This window comes from Lissotriton vulgaris, chromosome 3_2, assembly GCF_964263255.1.
Source record: "Lissotriton vulgaris chromosome 3_2, aLisVul1.2, whole genome shotgun sequence".
Taxonomy (NCBI): Eukaryota; Metazoa; Chordata; class Amphibia; order Caudata; family Salamandridae; genus Lissotriton; species Lissotriton vulgaris.
The window spans coordinates 132922642-132950293 of NC_141690.1; the positions used below are offsets into that span (position 1 = coordinate 132922642).

The following is a 27652-nucleotide window of genomic DNA, read 5'->3' on the forward strand; positions in this document are numbered from 1 at the left end:
AAGTTTTTGGAGATGTATATTGTAAGAATCAAAGGTGTTTTCAGTTATACTGATTAAATACACGGATAATAGATTCCAGTCAGAGGAGCACTGTATGCAGGGGTATGTTTGGGAGTTCCCTCATTCTTTCATGTACCATTTTGCTGTATTTTGTGGCCTTCTCTGTTGACTAATTTGGAGTTTTTGTTTTGCAATAAAAATAGCAAAATTTCAATATATCGTCATGATTTATCATTTCAGATTGTCCTGATGAAAGATAAGAAGAAATGTAGCGTCATTGAAAATCTTGACTATGAGCCAGGGGCTGTGGCTGTTCATAAAGGTGGAGTGACTGTTGCAGTTGGAGGATCGGTAGGGACTTTTTTTGTATGATTTATATTGTATTGTATTACTTCAGTGGTTAATTACGAATGTCCATGGCATTTTGTAATTTGAGTTATTGTTGGTGACCAGTCTTTTTAAAATATTTTTCTGTCTTTTGTTCCTCATAATCACAACTTGATCCAAACGGGAGAGAGCGATTTTAAAAGGGGAAAATTGGGCTACAAAAGTGAGAAAGCAGGAAAGAAATAGCTCCTGCTATAGCGAAGGTGACAGAAGAAAGAGGCTTATGTTGAAATCAACAAGCAGGGTCGGGTGGGGATCCTGGCCACTATGCCAAAACTATTTTCATCTCTGGATGTGGCTAGACTGCCAAATATTTTCCTGGTGACACATCAATTGGTGGGTTTCTTGAACGTTCAAGCAGATGAATTAAGCTGTGTATTAAGCCCTTGTTGATACTGAATGGCAGTTGCGTCAACCACCGCCAAGAACGTGCAAAGCTAGCACTTGTGCATGTTGGGGTTTACCAACGCGTCTCGCTCGGAGGCTTGTTGTGCATAGAGTGAAACTCTGGGCTCATGCGCCTTTCGGGCAATACCTCTCCTGTTTAAGTTCTGAGTAAGATATGGACCGACTGGACCCAGGTCATCCTAGTTGCTCTATTAGGAACGAAGAGTATGGAGTCCCAAACTCCTGGGTATGTACATCTGTCCACGGATCAGGCTCTTTCCTCCTGCTTTTGTAATACGTTTGTGGCCATGTGTGCTTCTTAACAGATTGTCTCATTCCAGGCCATCTTGTCTGACATTTTGTTGTCTGTGTTGCCCCTAGGCCTGCACGGTCTTGCTTTGGGCACTGTTAAAGGGTATTTATTGGCTCTTGCAGCCTTTTTACGGTTGTCAGAGCCGCTTGTGTTTAAGTTTTCTGTTATCCAGTTCCTCAAGGGTTAAAACATGTTCTCACTTCTCCTTGTCTTATGCCCCAACAGTATTAAATGTGGTCTTACCATTCCCCAGGTGTACGCCTTGTGAGCCCCTCCACAGTTGCTCTTTAAGACTCCTTACCCTCTCTTTCTGTTAACCATCCTTACACTGTATTCTACTTGGAAAACGTAGTTCTCCAGGCATGTACTTACTTCCTTCTGAAGATGGTAACTCCAGTTCTTGTTGATCAGATATCACCCTTTGGGCGTTCTTTTCTCTACCTCATCCCTCTAAGGAGAAGAAAAAGCTTCACCGGGTGGATCCGAAAAGAGCCCACAGCTTCTCTACTGACCGCACCAAACTGCATCAGTGTACAGTCAACTCTATATCTAGTTCACTGGAGCAAAGAAAGGGACCATCTTGGGCTGGATCTTTCTCTGCTATATATTTGCCAAAAAGCAGCCTTCTGAAGGCTTATTTGACTAGAGCAAAGGCTGGTACCACTACCTCGGCCGATGGGGTGCCTGTTCTGGACATCTGGCAGCCCGCTATGAGGGAGTCCATCTATATGTTTACAGGGCACTATTGTCTGAAAAGCTGCGTAGGCAGCCAAGAGCATTTTGCCAGGTTAGTTGTTCAGGACTACTCGTTTAAGTCAGTTCGCGGACCCACCACTTGGGAGATATTGCTTGGGTTTCTATTCAAAAGGTGAGGAATCTGCCATTAGAAGTCTCAATCAGACAAACGAGTTAGCTTACCTTTGGTAATGCTCTTCTTGATTGAGACTCTGTCTAGCCTAGGATTCCTCATCTTTTGAATAGATACCCAAGCAAAACTTGCGAAATGATGAGATTGTGAACTATCTCAAACCAAAAGTACTGAAGAATAGATAGGGCAAAATAACATTCGCTACATACTTGGCTATCCTCGCCGAAAAAACATTTGGTTAAAACTGCCTTAACACAAATCTGTACTTTAGCAGGCTTCAATGCTGAGGACCGAAAAGATCCCAGCAGCATCTCTCAAAGAATGACAAAAGCATATCCTATTGGAGAAATGCCTTGTCCAAATCAGAGCTTTCTTCACCTTCCCTGCCAGACTAAATGAGGTATGAAACTCTTAGCTTGTTCGTTTTTGCAGCAGTGATTGCACAGTTGTTTCAAGCCTTACACTCGAAGTAGTCTTTTCTGGGAAATTAATTGAAAGACAATTTACTGAGGGGTGGTCCAATTTGCATCTGACATGCTTGCACTATTTGTCTAGACGTTTTTTCCTCAAAACCTCAGTTTTACTAAGGTATTATCTCGGTGTATCTGACATCCTGTGGCCATGCTGGATTTCAACCCCATTGCACAAGTTCACTGGACTGATGTTTTTGCACCAGAACAGTTTCCACACCCAAATGTGGAACGTTGGCCAAAATCAATCCCACCACTTTCATCAAAACATAAGCCCTCTCAAATTAGTTTGCTTTAGTCTCTAGGAACTGGTAAGACTTCATAGAAAGGTCTTTAGTTTATTTTATTTTTACGTTACGTTTTTTTTTTTCAATAAACGTTTGTGGCTGTCGATACATATGCTCTGCATACTCCTGCCATCTAGTGCTCGGTTTAGAGTTGTTTAAGTTGTTTTTCTAAGAACAAGTCTTTGGAATCCCGAGACCGAGTGACTCCTCTCTGTGATATTGTGCATGGGTATTGGCTCCTTTTGTTAAATAGTTTTCTCTCCGCCGTTTGCTAAGGACATGTGTGCCCCTGCTACATATTTCGACTCAGTTTGGTACGATTTTCTTTGGTTCTTTACTATATTCTACGGTATTATTTTCGATTGCGCTTTTCTTTTCTGCTCTTGAGTTTCGTCAGTTCAGCCTTCGACCGACCATCCTGCGGGTGCCTCCTGTCTCTGACCTACTCACACATGTACTCGTTTCCATTGTAGATCCCTTTCTGATGGAACGCACATCCTTCATATTTTGCCTGTGTTGCCACGCAAAATATCCGCACACTGATCAACACTTGCAAGTCCTTTCAGATCCAAAAAACCCTGCAGGATAGAAGGGCTTGTCTAATGGAAATGTCTTGCTGAATTGGAGATGGCACTTCTGACATTTTTGGCGAAGAGCATGGCCAGGAGAAGCCAGCAATAGATGAGATGACAAAGAGGGGCATCTTCTCCCTTGCTGAAAGCTCCAGCTCCAACGTGGAGGACAATATGGAGAGAAGTAGCCTTCCATCTGGTCAATGCGTGAATACTCTGGCCTCAGCCCCGGCTTCAGTGCCCAAGCAGGCCTCCAAACATTCTCACAGAGGTCGCTGAACCAACACTGCCTTCTGGCCATGGTCCGATCCGAAAGACTGTTTCGGACACCTGCTACCGAAAACTGATACCAAATAGAAGCCTTTGGCTTAGACCTCGGACCTAGAGTGATTTTCAGGATCGAGCCAGCAACCGACCCCATCCACGTCTGTGCTGAAAAAAACACTTGTTTGCACAACGAAAGCCTTGGCACTGAAAATGGTGGACTTGAAAGTTTCTAAACCTTAGCAGCACTAGATATTCCTGTTCCTCAAAAAAGGAAGATGAAAGATGAAGCCATGAGTCCTGCACACCAGTCTCTACCACCACCTTCACCACCACCCTTGCCACTACCACCTCCGTCCCCACCACTTTTCAACTTGATTCTTCACATCCCTGCTCACCGGGTACAGACAATGGGGGGTTTACATGAGCTATTAGGGTATCCTGATCCATGGGATGCATACAACATAGATCTCCTTATCCCCAACAATCCATATCTAAATCCTGCTCCCTCCCCCAGCCCCCTTGCAAAAGATGCCATTTCTGTTCAGCAAGTCATTGCTAGGGCAGCAGGTAACCGGTATTCAGACTCCCCTACTCTAGAGAGAATCTACTCAACTAAAGGCTAACAGGAAACCTCTCTTGTGTACCACCTTCCCCTTCCAGACGCTATATGACCAGCAGCAACACATGTGCCCCTCCTGAGGGTACAGGATGCCTCTATGCCACAATCTGCACAGACTGCTCGTCGTAAAGAAATCAGTCAATAATCCTGAGAAACTAAGCCCTGGTACAGAAGAGTTATAAAGGCTTTCTCCTTAAGGCTCACTCCCTCATCAAGCATAAGCTGGAGTTTGCCATCCTCTTAGCTAACCGTGAACCAGACTGGTTCCTCCTCACTGAAACCAGGGCCAATAACGCTTCAGGACCCCACCTGGTAGATGCAATCCTGACCAACTACTCCATTCAGAGGGTGGATAGGGCGGGACGCATAGGCGGAGTCCTAGCTATGGTCTTTAAATGTCTGATAGAATTAGGCTTTAATCCACCAACTTGTGAAGTCCTCCAATTCAAACTGATTACCTGACCCACCTGCTCCTTTGGTGGGCTGCTCATCTACAGCCCCTCAGTCTTGTGAGCTGCAGCCTACATGGGCCCCAGTTTACAGTGAGCAGAGTCCAGGAAGTGGTAAGGAGGCAGAGTAGTGATGTTTTACCTTTGACCAGGCAAGACCCATTATTCTCGCACAGCGCTTAGATCAGCAGCGCATTAGTAGCTAACAGCCTTGAACTCGTGACTAATTTTAAAAGACCCGTTTTGTATTTTATTTTCTACTTGCTTTAGTTTTACCTTGCTTTTAGCGCCCCTCACTTGCTCCATAATTGAGTAATCACCTTCTTCCCTCGGTAGTATTCAGGCAGTGCCATCTTGGGGATAATTTCTACACGGCAGCGCCATTCAGGGCAGCGTGCTAGGCGGTGAGAACCCTGAAAGGTAGTTAAAGCAGCCATGGCTGTGCGCAGCGTGAGCACGCCGGAGTCACGCCAGAATCCAGCCCGTCTGTGCACGGACGGGCCCAGGGGCCAGGACTCATGGTCTGAGTATCACGTACTTTTCGGATACTCTGCATCGGTTACAATCTAATGAGGTGAGGTTAAGTCCGAGTATTATCGGCAAGTTAAAAGATATACATATTCTAAAACCCCTTAAGGCGAGGTCCAATTTAAGTCAGCCTTTATTGAAGGTCGTGAGTTTGAATACACTATCTCTCCACAAGCACCATCTCGAAATATTAACCCTTCTGCAAGAAGGAGATATAGATATTTTAACTCTAACTGAAACATGGTTAGATAAAAATTCAGTACCGGACATCATAGCAGCTCTCCCTAAAGAATATGATGCTGTCTGGCAAAATCGCGCCAACATCTCTCGAGGTGGAGGAGTTGCAATCTTATATAAGAAGTACTTGAGAGTTGAAAATCTAATTGCGGAATCGGTGGATGTGGCAGATCTACTTGGAGTAAAGGTGGTTTTTAATAATTCATGTTTTGTGATCCTTACAATCTATCGGCCCCCTAACGCTACGCTAGCATTTAATGATCTTTTTGCCCCCATTATATCAGATATCTGTACCAGATACCAAAAGGTGGTGGTAACCAGTGACTTTAATCTACACTGGGAGAAAATTTCTAAAGACTCGGTATCTCGACAATTGGAGTTCTTTATGTCTTCAATTGGCTTGAAGCAGCTGGTAGAAGGTCCCACGCATAACAGAGGGCACACGCTTGACCTCGTTTGGACCTCGGCTCCTGAAGTGACCATTCAAGAAGTCTTACCCTGCGTTTGGTCGGACCATTACTTGATCAATTATGCTATCCCTATCAATGGGAAACCTATAACCCAAGCTCCAGAAATGAAGAAAGTTCGCCAATGGAAAAAGGTTGATCTACAAACCTTGACAGACACTCTTCCACAGCGCATCAACCCTCTCAGCGGCAATCTAGACCAGGATTACTTGAATTTAACTCCGAATCTAACTCAAGCGATCGATCAGATAGCCCCGGGGAGGCTACAAAAAGTAAAAGGGCTGGGGAAAGGTGCACCGTGGTTTACTCCTCCTTTGAGAGAACATAAAAAAGAGCTTCGTCGTGTGGAAAGGAATTGAAGGAAGACAAAGGAGGAAACTGATCGTGAATACTACAAAAATACATTAAACGCTTATAAGAAACTGATTCTGGCAGCCAAAGCAGAATACTTTAACACCCGAATAAAGCAGGCGCATAATGTTCAGAAAAACTTTTCATCTTGACAGAATTGAGAAAGAAACGGTCAATACTGATACAAAGATCGACTAACACTTTCCAACAGTATTTCTTAGAGAAAGTGGAAACTATTCTCTCTGAGATCAAAAACAACACAGTAAGTGTGTTTATCCATCGCAGAATGCTGAAATTAGTCAAGATTGTATCATCTCAAGCTTTCCCGAGATCGATTCCACAAAGCTTGAGCAACTGATGAATACCATCAAATCAGGTTCACCAGCTGACCCCTGTCCCCACAGGGTCTTCCGGATGGCGCGTCCCATCCTGGAAAATCATATCGTCTCCTTTCTCAATATGTCATTGTCGAAGGGCTATCTTCCATCTAGTCTTAAGGAGGCTCGGGTTAGACCTCTGATCAAAAAACCGGGAGCGGACTCAGCTAATCTAAAAAACTACAGACCGATCTCCCAATTACCATTTGTATCTAAAATTGTGGAACATGTGCTGCAAGATCTCTCTGCTTTTCTGGAGTCTCACAATCTACTCCACGGACGTCAGGCAGGTTTTCGGGCACACCATAGCACCGAGTTAGTGATGCTCTCGGTGCTGGATGAGCTTAGAGGCATGGCTGACAGTAAGAAACCAAGTGCCCTGATACTTTTAGATCTGTCAGCGGCATTTGATACTGTCAGCCATGACCTGCTCTAGGACAGATTGGCCAGATCTGGAATAAAGGGCGCGGCATACAAGTGGCTAGAATCCTTCCTAACAGGGAGACGACAGAGGATTCAGCAGGGAGATGGTCTTTCCGATGTAGTTATGGTGGAGTGTGGAGTCCCGCAGGGCTCAGCACTATCCCCACTACTTTTCAATCTTTACCTACAACCTTTGAGTCCTTAGTGCACATGGGTTGTCGAGTGTTTAACTACGCAGACGACACTCAGTTGCTACTTAGTATTGAGAACTCTACTGTAGCTCAGGCCCATGTGCAAGAGGTCCTCAGGTACACAGTCAGTTGGATGACTGCCAACTTATTGAAAATCAATCCCGAAAAGACGGAAGTTTTGGTGGTGTCTACTGGTACATCACCTTGGGGTGATCTATACTGGCCGCAAGAACTTGGTCCTACTCAAACACCAGCAGCAAATGTTAAGTCTTGGCATAAAAATTGACCGGGAACTATCAATGGCAGCCCAGATTTCTACGGTGGTTGGAACCTGCATCGGCCTCATTAGGCAGCTGCGTAAGCTAGTTCCTCTTCTCTCCCAGTCTATGCTTCGTACGGTGGTTTCAGCCACAATTATATCACGACTGGGCTATGGTAACGTCCTTTACTTAGGCCTGCCAAATAATCTGATTAATAGATTGCAGGTTGTCATGAACGACGCGACGCGTTTAATTTTCAAGCTTCCCAGTAGAACTCATGCCTCCCCCTTATTGCCCAGGCTTCACTGGCTTCCTGTGAAGCAGAGGGTGGAGTTTAAGAGCTTGTGTATAGCACATAAAGCAATATATGGACAAGCACCTGTCTACATAAAGGATCGTCTGAGGCCTTATAACCCTAAACGATCACTCAGATCTTCTGATGCTCAGTTGCTGGTCTGCCCTCGTTTTAAAATGACAAAGGGCGGAAGATCCTTTTCCATACAGATTCCACAGTTGTGGAACAAGCTGCCAGACCTTCGTAAAGAGGCCAATCTTCTACATTTCAGAAAGCAGCTGAAAACAATTTTGTTTAGGGAAGCCCTTGGCCCCATTTAACCTCATGTTCTCTTATTTCCCTTCTGGTTGGTAGAATTGTTGTTTTCCTTGGTCTAAAGCGTCTTGAGACCAATGGGTGAGTTGGCGCTATACAAACTGAAGTAACATAACACATAACATGTCTCTGCTCTAAAAAAAACTATTTTCCGTACCTGTGATTGCATCATCCTTTTTTACCTGTCTTTGTCTGTGGTTGTTAGTTTAAAATTGTAGTTTTAACCTGCCTGTGATTGCATAATTTATCTGTTTTGTGCTTAAACTTGTGGTTTTTCCTGCCCGTGACTCCTTCCGTTTAACCTGTTGAATTGTGGGATTTGCAGTCCAAACTCTGTAGTTTTTCCCCCCTCATTCCCCGTGACTACCAGTTTTGCCCTCCAAATTTCTCCTTTGCTCTGTGCTAAGACCTGTATGTTAAGCAGTGCACCCCCAGCCTCAATTGTGTTGTAACAAGTCATTGAAACCAGCCTCCCCTTCCCCCCCACCCGAGCAAAAGGGATATTCCACATCAGACGGTGCTCTGAGACAGCTGAAATCTGCTGTGTGCTGTTTAAACTGTATTTAATGGCAATTGAGCATCTTGTTTTTTGGCCTGGAGAGGGAGTAAAGTTTTATTCAAACAGTATTGTTAAAGGACAAGTTTGTTAGGCCCTTACCTGCAGAAGTCCAAAGTGTGTATGGAGCCTATCTGTCTCCTAGGAGATTTCTGAATAGAGCAGCAGCTTCCAACTCCCAGGCCAGAAAACCTTGTCTGAGGTAGCTGGGACCTTATATAGTCTGCTATTGTTTGGTGCATGTGCACACTGACTGGTGGTTGTATCTGGTGTTTCTATTGGATTAGGGTTACTTTCCTCATTGGTTGGGTATTTGAGGGTTCTGATTGGTTTCTGGGTCTGTGATTCACTCAATGTAGGGTTGGGACTAAGACTAGGATTAGGATTTCTTTTAGAAGTAGGGACTAGGGATCCATGTGTTATTGATTGTTGGGACTAGGACTAGGCTTTTAATTGGAAGTGGCGATTAGGGCTTCTGGTGTGATTGGTTGCTGGACTAGGTGTGGGACTGAGTAGGTTTAGGCTTTCTATTGGAAGTAGGGTCTAGGGCTTCCTGTGCTATTGCTTGCTTGGACTTGGGTTGGGACTACTGGTAGGGCTAGGGCCTCTATTGGTCATAGAGATCAGGGTTTTTTAAACTGATTGGTTGCTTGGACTAGGGCTAAAATTGTCTGTAAGGGCCTGGTCTCATACTGGTTCCAGATTTTTGGGGTAGTGTTGTGATTGGATAGTATCTGAAAGAGACACGTTAGTGATAGATTCCTTACCTTAGAATATCCCCAGGCGTCAGACTGGATCCGGAAACTTTTGCGTAGCAGTACCCTTGCGCGTCGGTAGGCGTCGTCTGCGGCTCCGCGTCCGTCGGCGTCGTGATGACGTCGTCGGAGTACTTAGACGCCGCCCTCCGTGTGCTGACGTCAGTTCTTCTTTTTTCCGCGCCAGCCAGCGCAGATCTGGAAAGAGCAGTTACCCAAAGTCACTTTTTGACTAACTTTTTGATCTCCTTTGATCATACCTCGAAGTCTAACGACTCCGATCGGTGCTGCAGGGATGCCCGGTTTTAAACACTGTGAGGAGTGCGACCGCACGATGTCGGTCACGGACCCCCACCACCTGTGTTTGACCTGTTTAGGTGTCGACCATGACGACAAGGCCTGCTCCGACTGCCGGGCCCTGTCTTCGAAAGCCAGGCGGGAGCGGTCCCGCAGGCGACTTGAACTGCGGCAGTCGGCCCCGCGCCACGGGAGGTCGAGGGAAAGGTCGCGGGGACGGAACCTCCACAGCTCCGGGAGTCGGCACCACTCCTCTGGGTCGAAGTCGTCGTCCGGTAAGAAGCACAAGAAGTCGAAGAGACTTCATCGCTCTTCTGACTCGCCCCCCCCCCTCCTTTGCTTAGGTTCCGACGTCGGAGCGGCGCTGCATCCGACGCAGTTTGGAGATTTCCACTTCTACTAACCGAACCCATTGAATTACTACCCTGAGTCTCAGGAGATGGGTGAAGAGGAGGATTGGGAGGGGTCTGAAGACCCTCTGACCAGGGAGTGTCAGTCTCAGGACTGGGCAGGAGACATTGGGGAGGCCAGTGGCCTGGACACCTCTCCAGACACTGGTTTTGTCTCTCCTCCTACCGTGGCTTCGGAGGAGGGGGCAACCTATGGTGTGGTGTTGACGAGGGCTGCCAAGGCCTTGAGCCTTGAGCTCCCCGTCGCGGCCGTGAGGACTAACCTCCTCACAGAGGTCCTTAAACCTCAGTCATGCTCAGCTGAGCCTCTGCTGCCCTTTAATGAGGCCTTGACCGACGTTCTTTTGGGCACTTGGTCCAGGCCCGCTACGGGTTCGCCCGTAGATGGGAACGTGGCCAGACGCCACCGCCCGGCTCCGGGCGACCCATGTTTCCTGTCCTCCCACCCCACCCAGAGTGTCTGGTCATCCAGGTTATAATTCCCAGACCGCATTCCCGACGGCTCCGCCGGACAGGGAATCCAAGAGGTATGAGAATTATGGTAAAAAGATATTCTCCTCCCTTAGTTTGGGACTGCGGTCTTCCAACACCGCATGCCTCTTGGGCCGCTACACCCACTCTCTGTGGGAGACGGTGGCGGAGGTGCTGCCAGAGTGCCCGTTGGAGGTACGGGCCAAACTCGGCCAAGCCCTTGTGGAGGGCTGAGATGCAGCCAAGTATTCGATCAGGTGTGAGCTGGATACCACCGACTCGCTAGGCAGAGTGATGGCTACGACGGTGGCGGTGAGACGCCACACCTGGCTGAGATCTGCCAATTTTTCGGCAGATGTCCAGAACACTCTGATGGACATGCTGTTCGATGGCCGTCGCCTCTTTGGCGACAAGGCAGACCACGCGCTTGAGCGCTTTAGGACTCCAGGGCTATGGCCAAGTCCTTGGGCCTCTCGGCCCCGCGCCAGCAAACGGGTGCCTTTCGCTCCTTTCGTGGCCAAGGAAGGGGTGTCCCCACACGTGCCGCCAGCCACTTGCCGCAGACTATCATCCAGCGCGGCGGCGGCCGTGGAAACCGCCGTGGAGGCGGTCGGGGAAACAGGCGAGGTCAGTCCACACCTTCCCCCGCAGCATCCGCCTCTAAACCCTCCTAGTCCGTGCTTTTCGGCCCATGTGACGCCAGTGGGAGGCAGGGTTCGCCATCACCACTCTCACTGACGCACTGTCACTTCGGACAGGTGGGTGCTGCAGATCGTCCGAAGGGGCTACTCCCTCCCCTTCGAGATGACTCCTCAAGCCATGCCACCGCAACATCACCGCGTATCGGGGGATCACTTGCGGCTTCTGCAGGAGGAAGTTTTGGTCCTCTTGGCCAAGGGGGCCATCAAGTGCGTTCCTGGGCCAGAAGTAGGACGTGGTTGCTACTCCCACTAATTTCTGGTACCCGCAAAGGGGGCCTACGCCCTATCTTGGATCTGAGGAACGTCAACGGCTTCCTCCGGAAGGAGAAGTTCAAAATGCTGACTCTGGCTCAGGTCTTAGCTGCCCTAGACCCAGGAGACTGGATGGTAGCGTTGGACTTGCAGGACGCGTATTTCCACATCCCGGTCCTGCCGGCCCATCTGCGTTACCTGCGGTTCACGGTAGGCCACGAGCACTTTCAGTTTACCGTGCTCCCCTTCGGCCTTACCAGCGCCCCACGGGTGTTCACGAAGGTGATGGCGGTGGTCACAGCTCATCTGCGCAGGTTAGGGGTCTCGGTCTTCCCCCTACCTCGACGACTGGTTGTTGAAGGCGGGCTCGCCCCAGACAGTCGTCAGCCACCTCCAGACTACGGCGGATCTCGGGCACCAGCTGGGATTCTCCATCAATGTGCCGAAGTCACACCTGTGTCCTTATCAGAAGCTCCTTTTCATCGGAGCGGTTCTCGACTCGGCGCAGTTTCGGGTTTACCCGCCCGAACAGCGGATTCGGGATATACAGGCTCTGATTCCAATCTTCCGGCCTTTATCCCGGGTTTCGGTCAGGTTGACGCTGCGGCTTCTGGGGCTGATGGCCTCCTGCATCCTTCTGGTGCATCACGCACGGTGGCGGATGCGGGCTCTGCAGTGGGACCTGAAGTTTCAGTGGGCCCAGCATCAGGGCAAACTGTCCGACCATGTCCTGATCTCGGAGGGCACTGCGAGACAGCTGCAGTGGTGGCTCACGGACCGCGAATGGGTCAACAGCAGATCCCTCTCCCTTCCCCAACCGGAGCACGTAGTTGTGACGGACACGTCCCTCCAGGGCTGGGGAGGCCACATGGGAGAGGCGGAGATCAGAGGCCTCTGGTCTCCCGCGGAGTCCCGACTCCATATCAACCTTTTGGAGCTGCGGGCGATTCGTCTAGCACTGAAGGCATTCCTCCCGTCTGTCCGAGGGAGTGTAGTGCAGGTGTTCACGGACAACACCACCGCCATGTGGTACTGCAACAAACAAGGCAGGGTGGGGTCGTGGACCCTTTGCCAGGAGGCTCTGCGCCTCTGGCAATGGCTGGAACATCAGGGAGTGTCTCTGATGGTTCAACACCTGGCAGGCTCTCTGAATGCCAGGGCGGACGAACTCAGCCGCCGGTGCATGATGGATCACGAATGGCGTCTGAACTCGGACGTGGCGCAAGGTCTCTTTCAGCAGTGGGGAGAGCCTTGGTTAGATCTATTCGCCACCAAAGAGAACGCGCAATGTCATCAGTTCTGCGTGTTGGAATTTCCAAGGCGGCACTCGCTCGGAGACGCTTTTCGTCGCGAGTGGAGTTGCGGTCTTTTGTACGCCTTTCCCCCTATACCACTTCTGCCCAGAGTGCTGAAGAAGATCAGGCGCGACCGGGCACAAGTCATCCTTGTGGCTCCGGACTGGGCACGAAGGTACTGGTATCCAGAGCTACTCAGTATGTCAGTCGATCCCCCGGTTTGTCTGCCTCTTCAGGAGGGCCTTCTGTCGCAGCAGCAGGGGACGGTCCTCCACCCGAACCTGTCCAGTCTCCACCTCCATGCTTGGAGATTGAGCGGCGACAGTTGAGGCCATTTGACTTGCCTCCTGAAGTCTGTAACATCATTCTGGCAGCCAGGCATTCCTCCACAAAGTCGGTATACGCCTGCAGGTGGAATAAATGTGTGGCATGGTGCACAGCAAAGGCTGTGGATCCCCTTAATGCCCCTCTTTCTGAGGTTCTCCTCTTTCTTCTCTCTTGCCCAGCAGGGCTCTGCTCTGGGCACTGTTGAGGGCTATCTCTCAGCTCTTTCAGCCTTTCTGAGGCTGCCTGATCAACCTTCTTTGTTCAAGTCCCCTATCGTTAATCGATTCCTGAAGGGCATCACTCATACGTTCCCTCCTGTTCCCTTCGTGAAGCCTCAGTGGGACTTGAACCTGGTTCTTACGTTTCTGATGTGCTCTCCCTTTGAGCCACTTCACAACTGTCCTCTTCGCCTTCTTTCTTTGAAGACTGCCTTTCTGGTAGCCATCACCTCTGCCAGGAGAGTGAGTGAGCTCCAGGCTCTATCTTGTAAGCCTCCTTTCCTTTCAGTCCATCCGTACAAGGTTGTGTTACGAACGAGGCCCTCCTTCCTACCCAAGGTAGTCACGGCCTTCCACATTGGGCAATCCATCACCCTGCCCACCTTCTTTCCGCCTCCGCACCCCTCGAGAGAGGAAGAGCGGCTCCACCGTCTGGACCCAAAACGTGCGCTCTCATTTTATTTGAATCACACACAACAGTTCCGGATAAATGATCAACTCTTTGTTGGATACGCAGGCGCTAAGAAAGGGAAAGCGGTGCACAAGCGGACCATCTCCCGGTGGATCATCTTGTGTATCCAGGCGTGTTATTCCTTGGCTAAGAAGGAACCCCCTGTTGGGCTGAGGGCTCACTCCACTCGAGCCACAGCAACTACAACTGCCTTGGGCCGAGGTGTGCCCTTGCAGGACATTTGCCAGGCAGGTACGTGGGCCTCGCTGCACACGTTGCGCGACATTATTGCCTGGACAGTCTAGTCCGGAGGGATGGCTACTTTGGCCGTTCCGTCCTCCAGGACTTTCTGGTGTGATTATTGGTTCGGAGACCCACCACCACGGGGTTGGTATTGCTGGGGTATCTATTCTAAGGTAAGGAATCTATCACTAATGTGTCTCTTTCAGATGCACAAGTTACTACTTGTGTAACGATATATCTGTAAGAGACATTAGTTAGTGATGGATTCCTTACCGACCCACCCATCCTCCCCGTTCTGCGAACCGATATCTAGGGTTAAGGTCATCCCCTTTCAGGGCCCTAGTTTCATGGCACCAGTGTTGGTTTTTGGCATGGCTCTGCGCTTCTGGCGCAGAAAAGCTGTGTCTAAGAACTGACATCAGCACGCGGAGACAGCGTCTAAGTACTCCGACGTCATCACGGTGCCGACGATGGACGTGGAGCCGCAGACGACGCCTACCGACGCGCAAGGGTACTGCTACGCAAAAGTTTCCGGATCCAGTCTGACGCCTGGGGATATTCTAAGGTAAGGAATCTATCACTAATGTCTCTTACAGATATATCGTTACACAAGTAGTAACTTGTGCATTAGGGCTAGCATTCCCATTTTCTGGAGGGGTCAACTGATTACTAGGGCTATAAAAGGCCAGGGTTGGGGCGTCTCAGCCCGTGCGTTGAGGCTAAGGGCAGAGAAGACAAGGGCAATTGCTTGTTTGAGCCTGTTCAAGACTGGTTTTGACCAGGGCCAGAAATGCTGCCCATGTTCCCATTCAGTAATACCCACCCACAATGTATTTTCACTACAGATATGTACCTATCTTTGTGTATTGCTTTGTATAAACCTGTAGAATAATTATGTTTAAAAAAAAATCTTTGGTCTACATGTACTTGCTTCCATTGGGCATCCATGTACTTGGATCTGTGTGTCTGTTACTTTTCTCCTGAAAAAGTATATACAATGCACTACCCTATTTCTCATCCTGTACCTCGATCAATATCTTTAATATACATATACTTACCTCCTTTATGAATCTATATACTTCAATGTACTTATGGATCTATACATGTATCACTTTCTTCTAATTTGGCATTGCTAATGCACTACCCTGTTTATCAGCCTATACTTATCTCAATATATCTTTTAGCCCAACTTCCTGACTCCTCTCAAACTACTTTCTTCTACTCTTTCCAATGCACTACCCTGGCTCTCACCCTATACATCTATCACTATATCCCCTACATCCACTCTCTCCTTCGTCCCAAACCCATACCACTACTATGATCCCCCAAAAAAACCTTTCTAGACTCTCTCCTACTCTACCCCTCCTTGCATCATCTGACACCTCTTTTACTATGCTTTTCAATCAAAATACCAGACTAACATGTTTACTTCTCAAATTCCATATTCCACTATTCTAACTCTCCACTAATCCTTTATGGGTTCCAGAGTAGCGTGCTACTCGCCAATAACGCGTTGCAACACTCCATCAGGGTTACAAGCGCTTAATAAATGCAAACTTTTTTTTCCCTTTTCTACCCCTCCTCAAACCTTCTCAATCCAATTAACTAACATATCTACTATTCAAATTCATTTCATGTTTCACCTTACTAATTCAACACTAAACCTTATGGGTTCCAGAGTAGCATGCTACTCGCCAAAAAAGCTCTTCAATACACCATCATGGGTAGCAAGCGCTATATAAATACAAACCTCTTTGCCTTTCCCTCTTCTATCCCGCCACCTACCCAAATAACTGAATAACATATCCATCACTCAAATTACTTCATATTTCGCTGTACTAATTTTCAACACTAATCCTTTATAAATAAATTAATCCATATTTATAAAGCGCAAACTAATCACCCTTACTGGTCTCAAGGCGCTGGGGAGCCGTCGTGGAAATTAAGTGAGCTTTTGCCCAGTCACGCATGGTGCTGAGCTGGCGCCGGAGATCGAACCGTGTGCTCCGTGCTCCGAAGTCAGCTGCCCTGGCCGCTGCACCACACCTCTCCACTTTATGGGTTCCGGAGTAGCGTGCTACTCACCAGAAAAGCGCTTCAACACCCCATCAGGGATACAAGCGCTATATGAATGCAACCCTTTCTTCCCCATCTATCCCTCCGCTATCCTCATCACTCCAAATAACTGAATAATATCCACCACTCAAATTACTTTCATATTTCAAGATACTAATTCACAATGAATCCTTTATGGATTTCCGTAGTAGCGTGCTTCAACACCCCATCAGGGGCACAAGCGCTTTATAAATACAAACCTTTTTTCCTCTTCTATCCTTCTGCTATCTTTCCAAATCCAAATAACTGACTATCCTATCCACCACTTAAAATTTACGTGCCTCTATCGGTCCCGTAGTAGCATGCTGCTCACAGAAAAAAGCGCTTCGACGCCTTGTCGGGTAGTAATGTCACAGAACCCCATTTCTGAGGGATCTTAAAATCCTTCTCGAACCATTGCTAGCAGAGAATCGGATGATTATCATGGTGGACTTAACTTCCACTTAGAGGAGATGGATAATCATGACTCGAACAGCGTCTTAGAAGCGGTCGCTAATCCTGGACGATCACAACTGGTCTCCGCCCCCCACCCACAAGGTTGGCTGCATCCTAGTTAGGATTCTTACAAATGACCCCAGACTGGTCTATCAAAACACAATTCTCATCAGCTGGTCTGATCATAATGCAGTTGCCTTTAATATCTCATCAATATCAACAGACAGAATTATGAACACTCCTCACACTGGAAAAACACAAACTGGAAAGGGGTCTCTGATGAGGCACTATCCAGAACCCTAAATAGTATACCCTGTGTAATCCCAGAGGACTCTGATAGTGGAGCAGAGGCCTTTACCACGTGGCTAGAGCGTGCAGCAGACATATTGGCACCTCTGAAGACAACTGCACATAAAGGCTCTCTATCTGCTCCTTGGTACAACGATCGACTCAGGATGCCTAACCCCTTGCCTGTGGGGCTGATTCCCCCTGTGCTGGGGGAGGGGAGGCGCGCACAGCACCCCTGTGCTTGTGACAAGCTCAGCTCGTCATGAGTCACGGTGGTCGTGTGCTCATGACAAGCTGAGCTCGTCACGGCCACACCCGTTTCTGTAGAACGCTCCCACAGCAGGGGAATTAGCCCCACGTGTGAGCGTTCTAACCATGAGCACACGGGAACCGTGGCTCATGACGAGCAGAGCTCGTCATGAGCATGGGAGGGGTTAAACAAACATGCCGTCACTACGAGCGAGCATGGAGGAAAAACCAAGACCAACAAGGCAGAATCTCATATAAAATCACCATCAGAGAATATAAACGTGCACTATTCGAAAAGAAAACCACGTATTTCACTCAGAAAATTGAAAATGCTGCCTCTAGAAAAGTACTTTTAAGCTAGTAAAACTGCTCTCAGCCTCACATTCCAGAGAGGAACCAGAGAGCTCGCAGGCTTTCTGCAATCAGCAAGCCACCTTCTACTTAAGCATATATATGCAGGCTTTGGTCCGACATCCCTCTGCCTTCCGTGGTTCACCCGAGCACTGCAAGACTCCGTACCAGATACGAGCCAAGAGACCAAGAATCTCTGTCTTCTCCACGCTCTCTCCTGAGCTGGTCGAGCAATACCTCTTGAGAACCTATGCAGGCTCGCCCTCTGAAGCCTGCCCCCCTACAGTTTTCCATATGGCTGTCAGTAATATAGCTGCCCCACTCTGTGAACTAATAAATAATGTGATCCTTTCCGGGACATACCCACAGCGTTGGAAGCAGGCTATTATCAGGCCCCTGCTGAAAAAAACGAATTTTGACACCATAGACTGTAAAAACTGTTGCCCGGTTTCGCTGCTGCCCGTACCTGCTAAGGTTCTGGAACTGCATCTCAATATTCAGCTGATGGAGACTGCTGAACAACACTGGTTCAATGACTCCCGGGTTAGCTTTAGAAAGCATCATGGGACAGAAACAGCATGAATCTCAGCCACGGACAGTAGTAGACGCCGAGTGGATGAAGGACAGGGACTAATTCTTATACTCCTGGATCTGGCTGCAGTGTTCGATGCCATCTCTCCCACTCTGCTGCTAGGCAGACTCCCAAGGGCTGGACATCTCCCATCCACTCTTTGTTCCCCTAGGAAAGAGGACAGGAGGACTATCTCAAAAGTTGAAGCTTCAGCGCTTTTATTCTGAAGCCTTCTCCCTGCCTTGTGGAGTTCCACAGGGCTCCTCTTTAAGCACCACACTTTTAAATCTTTGTGGCACCCCTAGCGAACATCATTCACTCCTGCGGAATGGAGGTAGTGTCATATGCTTACGAAGCACAGATCATGGTTCAATTCAAAGAACATAGGCTCATTGGCTGAGGACGTTTGGTGCAACCAAAGGAAGGGAGTGTATAAATGGCTGATCATGCAGACCTTCCTCTCCCAGCCACACTTGTGTAATTTTGATAAAAGTTGTTCTCTCGGATTCCATGCTCCCTTTCTATAAACACTTTGCTTCAATGTACACATAATTTAACTCGAAGCGTTCAAATATAGCTTATTTCCAGAATGTGTAAGGCTATATCAGGCCCAAATTGCATCCACTTATGAAAAAAAAACTGCAAATAAAGTGTATGTCAAACTTCAGGCACGTGACGTGTGACGCAAAGTAAACAAGTGGCATTTGTTTGCTTAGAATAGCGAAAGCACCGTGTACATTTACTAAAATCCAGTACCTCACACTGCAAGCAAATTTAACTGCACTCACGTGCACAGAAAAGGCAACCCTCAAAGTGGGTCGAAATGACTGCGATCTCGAAACCATGAAGATACCAGTCACAACAAGGCGGGCGTCGCTATTAAAAGGCGAAATTATTTTCCAACACTTCAACTGCAGACCAGAAAAGCAGTAAACTGGAAAGCAGTAATAAAAAAAGGGATTTTTTTTAATTCATTGCCTTCAGTCATCGGGTCTCCGTGTTTATCAATTTCCATGTGGGAGTAAATTGTATAGTTAAACAACAATAAGGGAGTTAGGCCCTATGAATAAGTCCCAGCCTCAGTAGAGGGAGGGCAAGGTGCGTTAAACACAACTCAAAATGGAACATCCTTTGTCCTTAAGAAGACCCCTCACTCACCAACCTAGTTGGTTACGTGCTTAATCATCGGGGTCCCACCTGAATAGCCGAGTGCCATCCAGGTGTGCTACGACACCTGACTACAGTGGAGCTGGTATTATTTTTATATGTGCAAGACAGGTAATCGTGTGTTTAAAAAGTACCCGATCCTACCCACTCAGAGAATTTATTCTGGATCTTTAAGGATACTATTAAAATGTGGGACACCAGTTGCCTGTTGACTATTGATCTAGGGGACTGGGAGTCCCAACCCTGCCTTCACTGACTAATACCCTTCCTCTCTATATTGTTTATGGAAAAATAAAAGCAAATTGTATAGTCCAGGTTGCTTTGCATTGTGGTACATGTACTCTTACACATACAATAGGATAAACTAAACGGAAAATGTCAAAATAAAGACAACTCTGGCACGATAAACTGCTCAGACATAAAGGCAGTAACATTCTAGAACATCAGAAGAGGAGAAGCCCCTCTGTCGGGGAGGGACAGTGGAGCTGTTCATTAATTGAGTTGGGGGAAGACGAGCCCCCGAACTCAAGGGCGTGGGTAACTCGTCCAGTATATGTGATTCTGTGATTTGGATGGGGAAGAGGAAATCATGAAGCATAACGAGAAGGCAAGAAAAATATCAACGTGCGAGCCAGTAAAATAACTCACTTTAAGCAGACACAGATGACAGCGATGTGCCATCCCTTGCTTCTTAAAGTTAGGCAGAGGCCGGTGTTTCCAGCGCCTGTCAGTCAGCTGCAGCTTCGAGGCCTGCGTTTCTGCTCCCACCGCCAGCCGGTCGCAGCCCTCTGTGTCTGAGGCAGCAGTTCCCCTCTGGGACTGGCACGAACCACGAGGAAGTGGGAGGAGGGGTCAGCGCCGTGTCCACTCTTATGGCGGGTTGGGGAGGAGGAAGTGAGTTTAAAATAACACGCATCTGCTGTCTGGTAGATTCAAACGCTCTAAAGATCAAGACATGGAAAAAAATAAGCACGCATCTCGTGCTGAAGTAAAAAACACATTTTACTAGGAGAGGAGGAGGTAGCAGGGGGAGGGTAGAGAGGAGGGGCCTGCGCCTTTTTCCCTTACGGGAGCGAGCTTTAAAACCATCTTTTAATTACAAACAGATGGTTTTAAAGCTCGCTCCCGCAAGGGAATCTCCAAACGTGCACATGTTGCCATTGAAAGCAATGCAGCGCATGCACGTTTTTGGGCCAAAATGCGAACAGATATCAAGAGGACTCCTCCTACGCGCGGCGCATGTGCACTGTGTAGGCGAGACCTAAAAAAGGATACTGATATTGCTAAGACCATTGGAGCGTTACAAACAAGCTCTTCCTTGGGGGTTCTTTAATCACTCAGGCTACAGGGGTGCATATAAATCCACCACCACGGACGCCTCCACCACTCAACAAAATAAAGGCCAATTTTCATATGGTAAGGTTTATTTCTGAGGTTCCTTCAGAGGCGGAAACAACAAGGGAAAGGTCAGGGGTGTCTCTGCATGTGGAGCAGCACCCACTGCAAAGCAGTGATTACCCAATCTTCCTCCCCAGCCTCGTCACTCACACTCGCACCCCCCACGCACTCGCACGCACCCCCCACGCACTCGCACGCACCCCCCACGCACTCACACGCACCCCCCATGCACTCGCACGCACCTCTCATGCACTCGCACGCACCCCCCACGCGCACGCACCCACGCACGTACCTGCGCGCACTCGCACCCCCCACGCACTCGCACCCCCCACGCACTCGCGCCCCCCACGCACTCGCGCCCCCGCGCACTCGCAGCACTCGCGCACTCGCAGCACTCGCGCGCCCCCACGCAGCACTCGCGCGCCCCCCACGCAGCACTCGCGCGCCCCCCACGCAGCACTCGCGCGCCCCCCACGCAGCACTCGCGCGCCCCTCACGCAGCACTCGCGCACCCCCCACGTAGCACTCGCGCACTCGCACGCAACATTGGACCTGAAGGACAACTTTTTTCATGTACCTATACACCCTGCCCACCGCAAATATATCTGATTTGTCATAGGAGGCAAACCTTACCAACTCAAAGTTCTTCCATTAGCACCTTGAGTTTTTGCAAAGTGTTTGGCAGTGATCGCAGCACATTGGCGAAGACCAAACGTTCACATGTTCCACCTGGACAATTGGCTTATCAAAGTCAGTACCCACCTACAATGCCACTCGCCTGACAGTGGATCTACTTCAGACTAGGGCTCACTATAAATGTCCCCAGGTCTCACGGTCAACCTCTCCAAATTCAATCTCACTTAAGAGCAATCCTGAACATGTAATTTGGATTTGCTTATCCAAATCCTACTCGAGTTCAGAACTTTCAGTTCCAACCAAACAAAACTCTAGGGAATGTAATACGTCTGCTAGGAATTATAGCCTCTTGCAATGGCATAGCTCTCCACTCGAGGTTACACATGCATCCCCTACAGCAATGTCTTGCTCGCCAGTGGTTTCAGTCACAGGGTTGTCTCCAAGACCTCATGTTTATAGGCCGCCACACTACACGTTCTCTGCAAAGGTGAAACGCCAAAAACCTCGTAAAGGAGCAGCGTTATAGACCTTGGTCCTTGCCTCACTCTAACCACAAATGCAACAGAAACCGTTTGGGTACCGATCTGCAACACCATATGTGTGGGTCTTACAAGTCTGTTTGATGCCAGACCGCAATCCCTACGCATCAACTACATAGAGCTTCAGGCAATCTTCCTGGAACTAAAAGCTTTCCTCCCTCGGCTCACCTGGCCTAGTCCGGACGGGCAACATTACAGCCATGTATTATCTAAAAAAAAGTGTGGAACATGGTCTTCTCAACTGGCGCGCCTGTCTCTGACCGTATGGAACTGGCCTATTCAACGCCACACCACAGGGACGGACAACGATTTTGCAGACCTGTTCAGCAGGTTGCAGCAACAGACCCACAAGGGGGAACTCCATGCACAAGTTCTCCTTCCCTACTTTCAAAAGTGGTGGTATCCTCAAATTGGGCATTTTGTGTTTTCTGCTGAGGCAAAAAGGTCAAACGTAGTCTCCAGGTACCCACACCCACTATCTAAGGGTAAGGCACTATTGAGGAGTTGGGCAGGGATATGTGCCTACGCTTTGCACATCTCCCTCTCATTCCTTTTTTAGTTTGGAAACTCAGGCACACTTCTTTCACCATGATCCTTGTAGCTCGCACTTTGGCACGTCAGCTTGGGTGACAGCCCTACTAGATCTCTCAGTAGTTCTCACGAGAAGCACCACAACAGACTAGGCATTCTCACTCAGAATCAAGGACAAATCGGGCTCGCAGACCCCAAAACTCTCCATTTAGCAATTTGGCTCCTGATGTCGTAGTTGGCCATCTTAATTTACCATAAGAATGTATGAACCTTCTCAAGGAAGCACACAGGCCCACAACCAGATCATGCTATGCTGTAAAATGGAAACCTTTATTTTGCCACTGCCAACCCAAACAAAGTGATCCTATCAAAGCAACAGTGCATTATCTTCTACTTTCTTAATTTGCAAAAGACAAGTTTACCCTACTCTTCAAATAAGCTACACCTTTCTATGATGGCTGCTTATCTCCAAAATAGGCAGCATCTCTCATTAAAGCGTTCATGGAAGGTCTTAAGAGTAATTTCTCCTCGAGTTCCTCCAGCCCCCTCTAGGAACCTTAACATTGGTCTCATCAGAATCCTAGGTCTCCCTTTGAACCTCTTCACTCAGGGCCCCTTCAGGGTCCTTAATGTAAAGTGGCATTCTTAGTTGCTGGTAGTGAGCTCCAGGCTTTGCCTTTAGAAGAACCATTCTTCTAAATTCAGAGTCAAGCTGGTTCTTCATACCAGTCCTAAATTCCTACCTAATGCAGTCTCGGTTTCAGCTCCTCAATCCATTGAGCTCCTAGTTTTTTTCCCTCACCCTAATTCCGTTGCTGAAAGAGCTCTTCATATCCTAGATGTCAAAAGAGCCCTCTTGTTATACATAGAACTAAAACTTTCAGGAAAAAAGATCTCATAAAGGCAACCCAATATCCAAATTGGGTATAGCCAAATGGATAGTCTAATGTAATCAAACGTGCTACATTAAGGCCAAAAGACCTTTACCTGTTAATCCCAGAGCACATTCCCCTTCGTAAAAAGAGAGCCGCAATCGCCTTTCTAACCAATATTCCCATAGCTAACATTTGTAAGGCAGCTGCATCTACCTCACACACATTTACCAAACACTATTGTGTCGATTATTTAGCTTGCCTGCAAGCTAATGTAGGTCAGGCAGTACTACATGCCCTTTTTCAAGCTGCTGCATCTACCACAGGCTAGCCACCGCTTAAGTCTAAGCAGAGCAATGTTTATCTACAGCCACACATGCCATCGGACAGATTGTTACTTACCCTGTAAGCATCTGTGGCATGCAGTGCTATTTCTTACCCTGTAAGCATCTGTGGCATGTAGTGCTGTAGATTCCCATGTGCCATCCCTGGACACCTGTGGCTGTTGTAGTTGGATTACATACTTATGTTAATACACTTGCATTCAGCATAGACATCACTGTACATGCACATTCTTTACAATCCTTTCACACCTGCCTGTGGGTAAACAATCTAACAAAAGTGTTGATGCCCATGCGCAATATTACGTAGAGGAGGAGTCACTCTGTCTTTGTGACTCAAAAGCCTTCTTTGAAGAAAACCAACTTGGACAACTCCGAACCCAACACTGGATGGCTGGAGTATTCAGAGCATGTGAAACTACAGCACTACATGCTACAAACATATGCTTTCAGGGAAAGTTACAACACATTTTTTTTATTGATTCATGTATACAATCCATCTCACACTTTCAACAGTGAAGAAATATGATATAGTCACTGCTGTTCATTTTCGTGGGAGTTCATATGGCAGGGAGTTTAAAGCGTGCTACTCACCTGTGAGGGTCTCAAGGCGTGGGGGTGGGGTGCAGCTCAGAGTCAACCGAAAAGCCAGGTCTTGAGACTCTTCCTGAAGGTGTGCGAGTAGGGGAGCATCTGATGTTGACCGGGAGCTTGTTCCAGGCCATGGCTGCGATGTAGGAGAAGGGTCTTCCATGTGCTCTAAGCAGGTGGATGCAACGGCATTGATCTGGCGGGTCATAGTGAGGGAGGAGTCCAGTATGATGCCGAGGTTCTGGGTGTGGTCCGGGGAGGGGGGGGGGGGGGGGGGGGGAGGGGGTTGCCGGGGCCGGAGGGCCACCAGGCATTGTCCCAAGCTGAGGCGTTGGGGCCAAGGACGAGTACTTCTGTCTTCTCAGAGTTCAGCTTCACGCAGCTGCTGCTCATACAAGTGGCAACGTCTTTCTTTAATTCATTCCTTTCTGGAAGCGGAGGCTGGTGGTTTTGGGGTCCTTTGTGAAGGAGTGGATGAGCTAGGTGTCGTCGGTGTAGGATACCATGCTAAGTCCATGCTGTCTGACGATGGCAGCGAGGGGGGGGGCATGTACTTGTTGAAGAGCGTGAGACTGACCAATGATTCTTGGGGTACTTGCAGTTGACCTCTGTGGGTTCGGAGAGGAAAGGCAGGAGTCTGATCCTTTGGGTTCTGCCGGCGAGGAAGGACCAGAGACAGTCTAGGGCGGTTCCCTGTATGCCGGCGTTGTGGAGCACCGTATATCCCAAGGGTCTGTTCCCTTGGGATAACCGGTACTCCCATTCCAAACCGTTATATATTCTCCATCCTCCTCCCTCCAGTCCACCCTCCCCGTACATACCTCAGTGATCTTACCACCCTCTCACCCCCATAGACTGCCCTTTTTGCATCCATGGATATCGTCATTCCAGCTAACCACATTTGCTTGATTGTGGAGTTAACTGAATTGCTCCCCATTTTGGCTGTGCCTCTTTTTACTAATGCAAAACCAGAATTCAGAACAGCAGTTGTATTGTATTAGGAGCAATATCACATGGGATCCATAAGAGCATGACATGAGGGCTACTAGGCACAGGGATCTCTAAGACTCTTAATAAATAAAATTCAGCTGTTATGAACCAGTATATTAAGATCAAGAGGGGGGCATTCCCATATAGTATGAAAATACGTCCTCTTTTTCCATTTTGTGTAGTTTACTCCTAGTAAAGCTATTCTAGTACAACCTGTGGAGTACTTTAAATTCGATTAATCTCAGCCGAACTTTAATCACTGCTTCCTATGGGTGTATCAGTGCTGCCTCCCAATCTACTTCTCATGCTCCCCTGAATTTTAGTAAGTTGCCAGGCCCATTGTTAAAGAAAGTTTCAGTTGTAAAAGAAATGGCTTAACTCATAAACTCTGCCTTTGACATCCTTCCAGTGGTTGCGAGGGGGCAAGTGTGTCCAGTTCTCCTACGCTCTGCTCCCCAGGCATGCCTGAGCTGTAGAACTTTATATTATTGTCTACCCGAGTAGCCTTGGTAGGCCCCATCAATTCTCTACTAAATGGTTTCCATACAGATACAGAAGATCGGATAGTGGTTCTATGTAGACCTGTCCAGACTTGCAGTTGAGTCTTCGTTTGAGGTGAACCCCCACAATAATTAGCACACATACTGCTGGATGGATGTGTTGGATGAGGAATCCCCCCCCCCCCCCCCTCCACCTCTATACCCGGTACCTGCCTTTCAGGGTCTAACAGCAAGCTAGTGCTGCTACTGACGCATACACAATTCTGCCCTCCTGCCTTCTGCTGAGCCATGCTCAATCAAGGGAAAGTAGAACAATAGGTTTCCTGTTGCAGGAAGGTGACAACCCTCCAGACAGGACTTTGTATATTACACTGTGGTGGGGACGCTTGCCAGCACCACCAGACTGCTTTGAATGGCACATTTGGTGCCGTGCTTGCTTAATCCAGTTGGAACCAGTTCAGAGAGCCATTGGCTCCTGCTCTGGTGCAAAACTGGACAAAGGACAAGGGAGTATCCTCCCCTCTGTCCAGCCCCTCCTCTGAGAAGGACTCCTGAATCATCCCAACCCTTTCCCTAGGGCTTGCCTGTGGGTGGCTCTTCAGATTCATCGTGGGACAAAATTCAAATCAGAAACCACTTCATCTTCAACCGTCTGGGCACATTGGTCGTCGCTCTGGGAATCGAGACTGCATCTGGAAGACTCCTGGTCTCATCGTCCTGCCAATCTTCTGTATCATCTGTGCCTGTGCTCCAACCAGTTTCTTCTCCAGGCCTGTGGGCTTCAAAGACACCCGAAGGAATCTCCCTTGGAGTGAAGGAGTCACGCCCCTGCATCTGCAGGCACCGCAACTAAGCTGACGTGTCTGCTACTCCTGACGTCCTACAGCCTCCGAAAGGCTAAGCAACACAGTGGGGGGTTCTGCAAATCCTCGAGGCCGGCACTTTCTTCTCCAAAAAGAAAAATTGATGGATAAAATGCAGAACGTCATACATTCACCCCAGTACAGAGATCTGGTCCTAAATCCAGCGTTTTTTTGCTCACCATGCCATTCCATTTTGGACCCAGCCATATGCAAATCAGCCTTGACCCTGCACCCAATGGGAACAGTCCAGCCCGAACTGCCAGACCTGGTCCTCCCTGGACTGGAAACAAGCATCCTAGGACCGGTTTCAGGGCTTTTTGGCTTGGCAGTTCAGGCTGGACTGTTCCCATGAGGCACAGGGTCAAGACTGATTTGCATATGGCCAGGACAAGACCTCTTGACTGGGGGTGAATGTTTTGATTTGTTCTGCATCCCGTCTATCAATTATGTGTCTTTTGCTTTCCCGGCACTGTCTTCTCGGCAAGCTTGAAGTCTGCATTCCTTGTTTGAACTGCTGGAGCTGTACCCCTGTGCATAGCGTCGACTTGCCATCGACGAGGCTTGTTGACTCTCCTCCAGTTATCTTCGGGATCCAAGAAACTCCATCCTCCAGCATCTCCTGCTATCAAGATCTTCTTCCTCACCACATCCTCTGCACCATGGTCCTGCATCATTGGTGAGCTGTTCAAGGTCCTCTTGCGACTCCTGTGCTTTCAGCTTGTGGGCCCTCTCGACGGTCATCTTTGGTTCGAGTGGGCTCCTGTGCTTTCTCAGGGCCTGCCCTGACTCTAATGTGCTTGGTTAGTCTCTAGGACTTTGCTGATACAGACACTGCACCTTCTTCATTTTCCTCATCTGTTGCAGCTGCCAAGGCTTGTTGGTGCTTCTGCCGGAAACACCCACCCACTGGCGTTCGCCTTTCGACGTGGGACAGCTCTTGGACGACTCCTGGTCTTCCACATCGTCGCCTGGTCCTCACAGCTGCAGTGACAAGGTCACCATCCACTCTTCTGCAGTTTCGTTCACCGGTGATCATTGGTCTTCCGTGCCTCCTCGTCACTCCCAAGTGGCATAGACTCTGTCCCCTCTGCTTGCAGGTACTCTTCTTCAAGAATCCACCCTTGGATTCCACTGGACTCTTACACCTTTGCCAGCGGCATCTTCCCTAAAGTGCTC

General features: G+C 48.5%; 1 protein-coding gene across 1 annotated transcript in view; it reads left to right on the top strand.

The window, feature by feature from the left end:
- Nucleotides 1–27652, top strand: part of WDR1 (WD repeat domain 1) — a 277783-nt gene that overhangs the window by 198931 nt on the left and 51200 nt on the right. The window contains exon 12 of the mRNA XM_086964091.1: nucleotides 241–351. Within this exon, the coding sequence (XP_086820217.1) occupies nucleotides 241–351 (111 nt within the window). The remainder of the gene's footprint in view (nucleotides 1–240; nucleotides 352–27652) is intronic.